The sequence below is a fragment of the Bombina bombina genome, chromosome 6 (assembly GCF_027579735.1).
Source record: "Bombina bombina isolate aBomBom1 chromosome 6, aBomBom1.pri, whole genome shotgun sequence".
NCBI lineage: Eukaryota > Metazoa > Chordata > Amphibia > Anura > Bombinatoridae > Bombina > Bombina bombina.
This window is the reverse complement of record NC_069504.1, coordinates 657,157,184-657,170,748: the sequence shown is the minus strand read 5'-3', so window position 1 is coordinate 657,170,748 and position 13,565 is coordinate 657,157,184. Positions and strand designations below refer to the sequence as shown.

The 13,565-nt window shown below is 39.3% G+C and overlaps 1 protein-coding gene across 1 annotated transcript in view; it reads right to left on the bottom strand.

Annotated features, from left to right (window-relative positions):
- Nucleotides 1-13,565, bottom strand: part of SERINC4 (serine incorporator 4) — a 250,149-nt gene that overhangs the window by 91,975 nt on the left and 144,609 nt on the right. The window contains exons 5-7 of the mRNA XM_053719367.1: nucleotides 13,073-13,166; nucleotides 9,814-10,025; nucleotides 5,575-5,670 (exon numbers count right to left, since the gene is read on the bottom strand). Coding sequence (XP_053575342.1) covers nucleotides 5,575-5,670; nucleotides 9,814-10,025; nucleotides 13,073-13,166 — 402 coding nt within the window. The remainder of the gene's footprint in view (nucleotides 1-5,574; nucleotides 5,671-9,813; nucleotides 10,026-13,072; nucleotides 13,167-13,565) is intronic.

Genomic DNA, 13,565 nt, shown 5'->3' with positions numbered 1-13,565 from the left:
GCAAATAAAATTTCAAAGCACGAACCACGTCCAAGTTGTGCAACAGACGTTCTTTCTTACAAGAAGGATTAGGACACAGAGAAGACACAACAATTTCTTGATTGATATTCCTGTTAGTAACAACCTTAGGTAGGAACCCAGGCTTGGTACGCAAAACCACCTTATCAGAATGGAACACAAGATAAGGAGAGTCACATTGTAATGCAGATAGTTCAGAAACTCTTCGAGCTGAAGAGATAGCAACTAGGAACAAAACTTTCCAAGATAAAAGCTTAATATCTATGGAATGCATGGGTTCAAACGGAACCCCCTGAAGAACTCTAAGAACTAAATTTTGACTCCATGGCGGAGCAATAGGTTTAAACACAGGCTTAATTCTAACTAAAGCCTGACAAAAAGCCAGAATGTCTGGAACATCTGCCAGACGCTTATGCAACAAAATAGACAGAGCAGATATCTGTCCCTTTAGGGAACTAGCTGATAATCCTTTCTCCAATCCCTCTTGGAGAAAAGACAAAATCCTAGGAATCCTGATTTTACTCCAGGAGGAGCCTTTGGATTTGCACCAAAAAAGATATTTACGCCATATCTTATGATAAATTTTCCTAGTATCAAGCCTGAATCAAGGTCAGAAAAACCCCGCTTTGACAGAATCAAGCGTTCAATCTCCAAGCAGTCAGTTGCAGAGAAATTAGATTTGGATGCTTGAATGGACCTTGAATCAGAAGGTCCTGTCTCAATGGCAGAGATCATGGTGGAAGGGATGACATGTCCACCAGGTCTGCATATCAAGTCCTGCGTGGCCACGCAGGCGCTATCAAAATCACTGATGCTCTCTCCTGTTTGATTCTGGCAATCAGACGTGGAAGGAGAGGGAAAGGTGGAAACACATAAGCCAGGTTGAACGACCAGGGTACTGCTAGAGCATCTATCAGTACAGCCTGAGGATCCCTTGACCTGGAGCCATAGCGAGGAAGTTTGGCGTTCTGACGAGACGCCATCAGATCCAACTCTGGTGTGCCCCATAGCCAAACCAGCTGAGCAAACACCTACGGATGGAGTTCCCACTCCCCCGGATGAAAAGTCTGATGACTTAGAAAATCTGCCTCCCAGTTCTCTACACCAGGGATATAGATTGCTGACAGATGGCAAGAGTGAGCCTCTGCCCCTTGGATTATCCTTGAGACCTCTATCATCGCTAAGGAACTCTTTGTTCTGCCCTGATGATTGATATAAGCCACAGTCGTGATGTTGTCCGACTGAAACCTGATGAATCTGGCCGAAGCCAGCTGAGGCCATGCCTGGAGAGCATTGATATCGCTCTTAATTACAGAATATTTATCGGTAGGAGAGCCTCCTCCCGAGTCCACAAACCCTGAGCTTTCAGGGAATTCCAGACTGCATCCCAGCCCAGAAGACTGGCGTCTGTCGTAACTATAACCCATTCTGGCCTGCGGAAACACATTCCCTGGGCCAGATGATCCTGTGACAACCACCAAAGAAGAGAGTCTCTGGTCTCTTGATCCAGATTTATCTGAGGAGATAAATCCACATAATCCCCATTCCACTGATTGAGCATTCATAGTTGCAGTGGTCTGAGATGCAAGCGAGTAAACGGAACTATGTCCATTGCCGCTACCATTAGTCCGATTACCTCCATACACTGAGCCACTGACGGCCGAGGAATGGAATGAAGAGCTCGGCAGGTGGACAAAATCTTTGATTTCCTGACCTCCGTCAGAAATATTTTCATGTCCACCGAGTCTATCAGAGTCCCTAGAAATGAAACTCTTGTGAGGGGGGAAAGAGAACTCTTTTTTACGTTCACTTTCCCCCCGTGAGACCTTAGAAAGGCCAACACTAAGTCCGTGTGAGACTTGGCTAGTTGGAAGGACGACGCTTGAATTAGAATGTCGTCTAGATAAGGCGCCACTGCTATGCCCCGTGGCCTTAGAACCGCCAGAAGGGACCCTAGCACCTTCGTGAAGATTTGCGGCGCCGTGGCCAACCCGAAAGGAAGAGCCACAAACTGATAATGCTTGTCCAGAAAGGCTAACCTGAGGAACTGGTGATGATCTTTGTGGATAGGAATCTGCAGATATGCATCCTTTAAGTCCACGGTGGTCATATATTGACCCTCCTGGATCAATGGTAAGATAGTCCGAATGGTCTCTATCTTGAAAGGTGGAACTCTTAGGAATTGGTTTAGGATCTTGAGATCCAGTATTGGTCTGAAGGTTCCCTCCTTTTTGGGAACTATATACAGATTGGAGTAGAACCTCTTCCCCTGTTCTGCTTTTGGAACTGGGCAGATCACTCCCATAGTAAAAAGGTCTTCTACACAGCGTAAGAACGCCTCTCTTTTTGTTGGGTTTACAGACAATTGAGAAAGATGGAACCTCCCCCTTGGAGGGGAATCCTTGAAATCTAGAAGGTATCCCTGGGTTACAATTTCTACTGCTCAGGAATCCTGAACGTCTCTTGCCCAGGCCTGAGCAAAGAGAGAGAGTCTGCCCCCTACTAGATCCGGTCCCGGATCGGGGGCTACCCCTTCATGCTGACTTAGTGGCAGCAGCAGGCTTTTTGGCCTGTTTACCCTTGTTCCAAGCCTGATTAGGTCTCCAGGTTGGCTTGGATTGAGCAAAGTTCCCCTCTTGCTTTGCAGCAGGGGAAGAGGTAGAGGGACCACTCTTGAAGTTTCAAAAGGAACGAAAATTATTTTGTTTGGTCCTTGTCTTATTTGACTTATCCTGAGGGAGGGTATGACCCTTCCCTCCAGTAATGTCTGAAATGATCTCTTTCAATGCAGGCCTGAATAGGGTCTTATCTTTGAAAGGGATGGACAAAAGCTTAGATTTAGATGACACATCAGCTGACCAGGACTTAAGCCATAACGCTCTACGCGCTAAAAGGGCAAAACCTGAATTCTTAGCCGCTAATTTAGCAAGATGAAAAGCGGCGTCAGTAATAAAAGAATTAGCCAACTTAAGAGCCTTAATTCTGTCCAAAATATCATCTAGTGGGGTCTCCATCTGAAGAGCCTCTTCTAGAGCCTCAAACCAAAAGGCAGCTGCAGTGGTTACAGGAACAATGCATGCTACAGATTGAAGAATAAAACCTTGATGAACAAAAATGTTCTTTAGGAGACCCTCTAATTTTTTATCCATAGGATCAATGAAAGCACAACTGTCTTCAATAGGTATAGTTGTACGCTTAGCCAGGGTAGAAATAGCTCCCTCCATCTTAGGGACCGTCTGCCATGAGTCCTTTATGGTGTCAGAAATGGGAAACATTTTCTTAAAAACAGGAGGGGGAGAGAACGGAATACCTGGTTTATCCCACTCCTTAGTAAAAATGTCCGAAATCCTCTTAGGGACCGGAAACACATCAGTGTAAACAGGAACCTCTAAATATTTGTTCATTTTACACAATTTCTCTGGAACTACAATAGGGTCACAATCATCCAGAGTAGCTAAAAACTCCCTGAGTAATAAGCGGAGGGGCTCTATCTTAAATTTAAATGCCGTCATATCTGAATCTGTCTGAGAGAACATCTTTCCTGAATCAGAAATCTCTCCCTGAGACAGCAAATCCCTCATCCCTACTTCAGAACATTGTGAGGGAATATTGGATACGGCTACTAAAGCGTCAGAAGGCTCAGCATTTGTTCTTAACCCAGAGCTACTGTACTTCCCTTGCAACTCAGGCAGCTTAGATAAAACCTCTGAGAGGGTAGTATTCATAACTGAAGCCATATCTTGCAAGGTGAAAGAATTAGACGCACTAGAAGTACTTGGCGTCGCTTGTGCGGGCGTTACTGGTTGTGACACTTGGGGAGAACTAGATGGCAAAACCTGATTTCCTTCTGTCTGAGAATCATCTAATGCCAAACTTTTATAAGTCAAACTATGCGGTTTGCAATTTATAGACATATCAGTACAAGTGGGACACATTCTAAGAGTGGGTTCCACAATGGCTTCTAAACAAATTGATTTCCTCAGTGTCAGACATGTTTAACAGACTAGTAATAAAGCAAGCAAGCTTGGAAAACACTTTATTTAATGAAAAAAAACACAATTTGCAAAAACAGTACTGTGCCTTTAAGAGAAAAAAAGGCATACACAAACTGCAAAACAGGTTAAAATTGCTTCAATTTTTCTGACATTTTAACAGTGTACCCACTAAGCTTTAGAAGGATTGCACCACAAGTAACAAAGCAATAGACCCCCAAATGAAAAAAACGGATTGATAAGTGTCTAAAACCGGTTAAAAACCCTTAAAGCACCTTGCCACAGCTCTGCTGTGGCCCTACCTGCACTTAGGAAGCAATAATATGGGGTTTAAAGCTGCAATTAGTCCCTCAGAAGACTCTCAGGACCTCAGGAGAAGTTGCTTGCTACTTGCTGATGTTGCTGGGGCCTACACAAAACTAACAAACCCTGCCTGAAAGCCATGTGGGTTATAAACAACCCCAAAGAACCCTCAAGCAAATGTCCCATAAAACAGAAAACGTTACTCCCAGACACAAAAACGTTTGTCCCAAATTCACATAACAAACTGAGTGCCCACAAAAAATTAACCCTTTATGCAAGCTAGTAAAAACCTCTGTTAACACTAGGATTACTGCTTACCCTTCCCCTAATGGGGACACTGTCAGCCTTTCTGAGTTAACACAGTCTCTGCAGAAAATATGACTGAACATACCTCATTGCTGTATAGCAAGAAACCGTTCCTCACACTGAAGTTTTCCTGTACTCCTCAGCTTCTGTGGGAACAGCAGTGGACCTTAGTTACAAATGCTAAGATCAGCATCCTCCAGGCAGAAATCTTCATCTATGTCCTGCCTGAGAGCAAATAGTACAACACCGGTACCATTTAAAAATAACAAACACTTGATTGAAGATAAAATAAAACAGTTTAACACCTCTTCTCTTTACCCTTCCTGCTTAGAGCCAGCAAATAGAATGACCGGGGGGTGGAGTTAAGGGAGGAGCTATATAGACAGCTCTGCTGTGGTGCTCTCTTTGCTACTTCCTGTCAGGAAGGACAATATCCCACAAGTTAGGATGAATCCGTGGACTCGGTACATCATGCAAAAGAAATATATGTAATAATAATAATAATGCATAATGTATAATTGTCTCACTGTATGGCATATGGCATAATAATTATCCTTTAACTGAAAGCCATCAATTCAGAGAAAAGTCAACTACTACAGATAATAGCTAGAGAGTATTAAATCCAGAGAATAGCAATGGCATGTGTTTCAAATTGAAAGAAATATGGGCACAAATAAGGGCTTTCAAGTTCTTATCTGCTGTAAGTTTTGTCAAGTTGAGTGCAGTATAACACCAGACCAGCCTTTTTATTATATAGGGAGACTCAGCATGTTAGTGGTGGATTGTGAGCGTATGGCCTAGACTAGAGTTGTTTTGTCAGTAATAAGCTACAGCATGGAATGGTTGAACAAAGGACATATTAAAATTAAGTACAATTAAATGAAATGACAATGACTGTAACATTATATTCTCTGGAACATCTTTTGTTTTATGTGGATGCAGGATTTTCACTGACCTCTTTCTGGCGGCCGACTTGACAGCGCTGAAAAGGTGAGGTATGTGACATAACAGCTGATGATGGAGGCCTGGAGCAAACCAGAACGAGGCTGCTCTGAGAAATAAAGAGTCTAATGAATAAATGCCTGTACTCCAAAGTTTTTTCATGATAAATAGCGATAATAGTGATAAAATATAACAAAAAGATAAATAACTACAGGCCCTGAAAACCATTAAATGGGTTTTAACTCTGACATACTATAATAAACAGGTAACATAAGAAATTAAAAATAGCACACAACATATGCCCTGGGTGCTATAGCACTCTCAGGAAGCTGTGCTTTCTCCAGAGTCACAGGCAGTTAACCCCAGATAAGCCTGGGTGCAAGGCCCATAGGGAAAATTACAAGATAAATTAATACAACACACAGAGAAAGTCCAGCACTCGCTTACAAAGCTCTCAGCTAAGATTAAAAGCAAAACTGGAAGCGTTAGTTACCGCATCTGGCCAAATGGGACAAGCCCAGGTACCACGTCAAGGTCTCTTCCAAAACCTGGGTCCCTAATACAGCCATACAAATGCAAGCTCTCAATCAAACAAACTGGAAACAAGTCAGGGTTCACAGACTTATGTAATTACCCTAGACATATACAAAACACGGAAGGGGGCTGCACTCTCAGACTGGACTGGGTACACATCCCATTACCCTGCAACGTGCTCAGCCCTGGGTGCTATAGCACTCTCAGGAAGCTTTGCTGTCTCCAGAGTCACAGGCAGTTAACCCCAGACAAGCCTGGGTGCAAGGCTCATTGGGAAAATTACAAAATAAATTAATACAACACAGAGAGAAAGTCCAGCACTCGCTTACAAGCTCTCAGCTAAGATTTAAAGCAAAACTGGAAGAGTTAGTTACAGCATCTGGCCAAATGGGACAAGCCCAGGTACCACATCAAGGTCCCTAATACAGTTTTGCTTTTAATCTTAGCTGAGAGCTTGTAAGCGAGTGCTGGACTTTCTCTGTGTGTTGTATTAATTTATTTTGTAATTTTCCCTATGGGCCTTGCACCCAGGCTTGTATGGGGTTAACTGTGAACCCTGACTTGTTCCCAGTTTGTTTGATTGAGAGCTTGCATTGTATGGCTGTATTAGGTAACCAGGTTTTGGAAGAAACCTTGACGTGGTACCTGGGCTTGTCCCATTTGGCCAGATGTGGTAACTGCTGGACTTTCTCTGTGTGTTGTATTAATTTATTTTGTCATTTCCCCGGTGGGCCTTGCATCCAGGCTTGTCTGGGGTTAACTGACTGTGACTCTGGAGACAGCACAGCTTCCTGAGAGTGCTATAGCACCCAGGGCTGAGCATGTTGCAGGGTCATGGATGTGTACCCAGTCCAGTCTGAGAGTGCAGCCCCCTTCCGTGTTTTGTATATATATACTGTATATATATATATTATTATATTTATATATATATATCTGTTAAAGGTAAACTGGCAAATGGAATAGAATAACAATGCAGTGAAGCAGTTTAAATGTCTATTGTTCTTTTTAAAATGCTGTTTTTTGAGATGGTGTTATAGCTTTTAACTCGTGCTTCCAAATATCACTCTATGTGAAATGTAGTATTGTTTATTTGCAAAACTTGGTCTATTTGCTAAATTAAGGCAAAATACAGTAGATGTACAGATAGAGGTGAATGATTCATTACTTTATTAGTAGGCCTTTAACATTGGAAATTATTATTAAGTAGTATGTTTGCTTTGCAACACATCTATTTGTAAAATTAGAGGCAAAAGATGTACAGAATATAGGAAAATTATTTATTACTAGGTCTTTAGCACTGGAAATTATTAGTGGTCCTTCTACTTTGCACTGTGGAACCCTGTAAGCACCCCCAATATGGTCCCTGGAAACATTACTAATTAGGTGCTGAGCAGATAGGGATAAACTCCAGAGAATTTCTGTTAAACTGTATGACAGATGAAAAAAAGAGAATGTAAAGTCATGAAATGATTCATATTTATTATAATAATTCTATTTTATTTTATATGGCATTAAGATTTGCCCTTATAAAAACTGCAGAGAAATGTAGGACTTGGCAGTTTATTATACACTAAATAAATATTGACCTTACCCAAGTAACATTTTTTTAAGGTATACTATAATACACTTTGCATATATTAGCAGTTTTCTACTTCTGGCAGCTGATTAATCCTATAATATTATGTTTTTGTGTTCACTAAGCCAAAGTAGGAGGCAACTGGGAAAACCCAAGAATCCTGTAATGAGACTGACACATAACGGTCTTGCAATGCTAAGGTCTGATATGTGGTGCAGAGATGTAGTGAGCTGTTCCACATGCTGTGCAGTGTAATTTCACCCCTTTCCTCTGGTTACTGTTTAAACACCATCATCATATGTAAAAGAGACTGTTGTCTGGGTCACCTTAGGTTATCTTTACCATGCAACCTTAGCCTTTATTTAAAGGGACAGAGTAGTGGGATTTTTCCCCTCCCCTCTAATGTGTTCCCAATGATCCATTTTACCGGATGGAGTGTATTAAATTGTTTACAAATAGCTCCTTTGACTTTATTTGGTAATCTGAAATAGCCAATTTTGCTTATTGTATCCCCACCTATAATAAAAATGTCAATACTTAAGTACAGTTTATAGAAAAGCTTTGTAAACAAAAGATTTTTGAAGAAATTATGCTTCCAGTGGGGTATGGGACAGAGTTAGTAACATATCTATTTTCCTTTGTTCTCTCTATGTATTGGTCTCAATGTGTATACAATAAGATATAAAGATAAAATATGGAGGATTTTGAATAACTATTGCGATATAAGTTAATTTGATATGCTCTTCCTGCAAGCCCAGGCCATTTCATTGAGTTGTCATTTCAGTTAGCAGATACAGCTATTTCATATACAAAAATATATAACAAAAGGAACGATTTCCCATACACTTTAAACTCTGAAGCTATAACAAGTCATTGGAAACACATTAAGAATAAAACAATTCACTGGAGAAAACAAGGAGAAAAGCAGGCATTTGTTATTCTTCTGCAAAGCATTTTACAACAAACGCTAAATGCTATAATGTAGTTTTTTTAACTTGAATCTTCTGAAAGTACTAAAATATTATATATATATATATTGTAGCAAAATAACCTGTTTTACTGCATTTCTAAAACACCCTTTTACTTTCTTTATTGTTTTTATTTTTACTCTGACTAATCAGAGATCTTACCTAAAAAATGTGCCCTTTCATGTGAGCTGTTGGCACAGGAGGAAAAGTGAGTGGTGGGAAAGATAAGTAGAAGCCATGCTACTGTAGTTGTAGCTTCGGCCAAATGAACGTGCCATTACATGACAAAAACACTGGGTCTTAACGTCCGTCCTTTTTAGATGCGTCACAGGGGATCTCCCGCTTTCTCTCACCCACCCTAAACCCTAGAACTTGCCTTGCCTAGGGTGCTCATGTGATCGTTGTGATAAATTACAGCGGTCACATTGGTTACAGTACAGTAACATTAAGGGTGGGCTGTCTAGCAGATTTGCAACTAGACAACCTGACCCCCTGCAATCACCACTTGCGATGCTGTATTGAATGGAGAAATTTAACATTGCACAAGAGCTTTCTTGTGCAATGCAGCCCACTGCTCTTACGCAACCAATTAAACAAGAGCAGGGCAGGTCAATCACCCTGAATGAGTGAATGTCATGGTGATTGATCTCGCCATGTCTGAGGTGTCGGAGAGGCAAAAGAAGCAGATTTTGCTTTTTAAAGGACCAGTAAATACAGTAGCTTTGCATAATCAACAAATGCATGATTACAAGTTCAAATGAGTAGTAGATTTTTTTCTGACAAATTTCAAAGTTATGTCCATTCCTCCTGTAACATGTGACAGCCATTAGCCAATCACAAATGCATATACATTTATTCTGTGAATTCTTGCACATGCTCAGTTGGAGCTGGTGACTCAAAAAGTGAAAGTAAATTGTAAAGTTGTTTAAAACTGCATGCTCTATCTGAATCATGCAAGTTTAATATTGACTTGAGTGTCCCTTTAAATAAGTGGCTGCAGGCTCACTTATAGACATCTGCTCCAGATAGCCTAAAAAGCTGTGAATGCAGCTTTATGAATTTACCCCATAGATACATAAAGATAAAGTTAGAGATAGATAGAGTGAGAGAATTCAGTGTTTTTTCGTTTACAAATTAGCAATTAAAAAACATCATAAACTGCAGATGAACTTACTTAGCTGGACACAAGGGGTGATAGCAGTGAAGGACATAATTATACACAAACTGATGTTAATGCTTATCAGTCCTTTGTTCAGCAGACAGCCGGCTGGGTGTGTGAAATATTTATACAGGAAATAGAAGGCCACAGAGGCTATTGAGTAGAATACCAGTGTAGCTAACAGAACTGCAAAATACCAGCGCTTATCTTTAGATGCGCCAGTCAGCCTGCGAAAGAGAAAAGAAAAGGTATTAGTGTTTTATGACTGTTTGGAGTCTGGGCAGCACAAGGTAACGTAATAAACTTTATCGTACGTGTTCACCCCGTACAATGTCTGACTTTTTTTTGCACACACACAAAATAAAAAAATAACTGGAAAGCAATATCCATTCTAGTACAAATATACCCTAACTAATCTTTTAATTATCATTATAATTTTCATTCTAGAAAATATCTAGCAATGCTTCAGTTTTAAAAGAACTTAACATTTAATGCATATGGAAGAGTAGCAATTAAACATGTGGAAAATATTTCTGCATTAAAAAAAGATTAAGTTAAAATGAAGTTTGAATCCCTTTTAGCTCCTTTAAATTGGTTATCTAGCTAACCTAAAGATAAATAGAAGACAAAAAAATAAAAAAAAAAGAGCGCCTGGAAGGCAAAGAGTTAATGTAGCTATAGACGTCTCAAATATGGGATGTGTTTATATATAAAAAAGTTTTTTTAATACAACTAAAACACATAAATCATGGATCCATGTTAAAAAATATAACACAATTGTAACAGACAATTACAAATATAAAAACGAAAAATAGAGATATGCCCCTTTGAGTCTGGATATTTAGCAAAAATGAGTGATATGAATTGTCCTCCAAAAGATGGGGAAAGAGAAGAAAAACCAAGACGATCAGTTCATCTACTGTGGATCAGTAAACTAATATGTTGCAAGTGTGCCACGGACCCCGGAACGGCACAGAGAAGTATAGATAAAGAAGATACTCATCGGGACTAATTGCCTTTATTTTTTGCTTATTTTTGGTTTTCTGATTTTTTGGTTTTATATACAAATATATATTTCCATGTCTTATTTTTTCAATATATATTTTTTCTAAAATGCATTCTTTCAGATGGAAAAAAAAAAGAAAAAAATATTTAAGGGGATGGTAAACACCTTCTAATTAGAAGATATTTCTGGTGTGCTGCTATAGAATTACATATCAGCCAAGTCTATGGCCCACATGTATTAAAAGGCAAGTAGACAAGCTTCCCAACTTAAGAAGTTGTCCATTCATCTTCTCTGCATATGGGAAATAGATTCTGTTTGTGCGCTGCCCATATGTAAAGCACGCCCCTTCTCTCGCCAACCAATCGTGGGAGAGAAGGGCATGTCAATCACCCAGAGCGAGTGAGCTTGGGGTAATTTTACTCCGCCACCTCAGAGGTGGTGAAGAGTAGGAAGCAGCGGCCTGATGATGCTGCTTCTTACATTGCAGGAAGCAGGCTCACATGTGTGATCCTGACCCGCAAGGGCTCTGGAACTGCTTATGCGGCTTCATACAGGGAGCCCTAAATGTTTTTAAAACAAAAAAAAATCCTTTTAGCGCAATTGTTTTTCAATAGCAAAACTCCTCTACTCACCATTTGCATTATTTGGAGAAGCCAATCAGGGGTTTAGTCTGCAGACAATCTAATAAAATCTAAACAGCACAAATTATTATTATTTTCGTTTATTTATAAAGCACCAACACATTACGCAGCACTGTAACATTAAAGGGATAGAAAGGATACAAATGAAATGTGCATGGATGCATTTCAATTTGAAATAGAAGCATTTTGGCAATATACTTCCAATAGCAAAAATGTTTCTGATAAAAGGTATTAGTGTTTTTCTGCAACAAACGCACATATGCTGTAGGGGCCCCTGCACCACTATTCACTCACTGGGATTGCTTAGAGAGGTGGCTGTGGTGTGTTTTGCTTCTGAAGACGTCATTTGTGTCATACAAGTTACTGTTGTCCCTCTGAATATTTAGTGAAAGAACAACTACTGGGTGCTTGATACATCATTACAATCTAAAAACAAGTCCAAAAATAATTAGTGTTTGTTAAAAAAAACTAAATCCATTGAAATCTGCACAATTGTAATAGCTTTAAAAATGACTACATTTTAATTTGGCAAATCTACATATGTAAATGAGTAAGAAAACAATTCAGCAAACGTTCCAATTGAACTACAAGTTATCAATAGCCAGTTGCAACAGTAATTTCATAAAACAGAACATTCCTATAGCCCCTTTAAGAAAAAGTCTTCAGTGAGTTTGTGAAATGTAAACTTTTCTATTTAATCAGACAAATATCACCTCCTTAGAGATACTTTACGCTTCATTTTAATGTTTTTACAAGACCCCTTTGTTTTCCTCTTTGTAACCTAGGGATTTACCAATGACCAGTATACAGGTAGCCCTCAGTTTACGCCGGGGTTAGGTTCCAGAAGGAATGGTTGTAAATTGAAACCATTGTAAATTGAAACCCAATTTATAATGTAAGTCAATGGGAAGTGAGGGAGATAGGTTCCAGGCCCCTCTCAAAATTGTCATAAGTAATATCTAATACATTATTTTTAAAGCTTTGAAATGAAGACTTTAAATGCTAAACAGCATTATAAACCTAATTAAATAATCACACAACACAGAATATATAATTAAACTAAGTTAAATGAACAAAAACATTTGCTAAACAGCATTATAAACCTAATAAAATAATCACACAACACAGACTTCACTTGCATTTTTCTGCAAACAGTTCTTTCATTGCATTCCAATTTGGACTGATTTATAGACAGGAAGATCTTGTTCCTTTGAAATTTGCTCGATAGCTCATGTCTGGTTAAACTGATTAATTTCAGCTTGCTTGACTATGCTGCAAAACAAGCGGACAGCTCCACCTACTGGCTATTTTAATAAATGTACTGCTTCTCAATGCTTTTCAATAGCAGTCACATGACTGGGAAAAAAGGTTGTTATTCTGAAACGGTGTAAATTGAACCGTTGTAAAACGAGGGCCACCTGTATTATAAACAGTAGGTTTAATCACAAATAAAAATACAAGAAGTTACTCTGTCAACAAATCCGTGTAAACAGAGACATAAAATGTTAAGGAGGTTTTTTTGTTTACTAGGTCAGTATACCTCTCACTCCTCTGTGTCCTTTCATTGATGGTAACTGCTAGATACAGCGATTATTTATCACATGTGACTATTTAAAAAAAATCTCACCAGTTCTTATTCCAGGTGTGAGCAAAAGCTGTGATGAGGATTAATTGGATTAAGACGAATGAGAAACCTCCACATATGCCTATGTAGTGCCACACTGTAAAGATCAAAATCAAACCATTATAATGCTATACAGAAAATGGTTTACAAGACACATTTTTACTAGACATTAGTCACATTGATTATGCTCTACTCTAATTAAAACAAGGAACAGATAACACTTTTATGATGGGTGGAAGTCATGGTTGTTGTCCAGTACTGGCTAATTTCTGTACTGTCAGAGTAGAAGCAGCCAACTGACTTAATTAAAAGCTAATAGGTTAAAACAATATAAATATTAACACTTTTTCATTGCATATGAAAGACAAAAATTTGACTTTGTCCATTGACCTCTTGTAATGTTACCAACCCCCTGATTGGTTCTGGGAGTTGTAGGTTTGCCATAATATGAGTCAGGGAGCCTATTGGGCATGCACATTTAAACCATATGATTTCT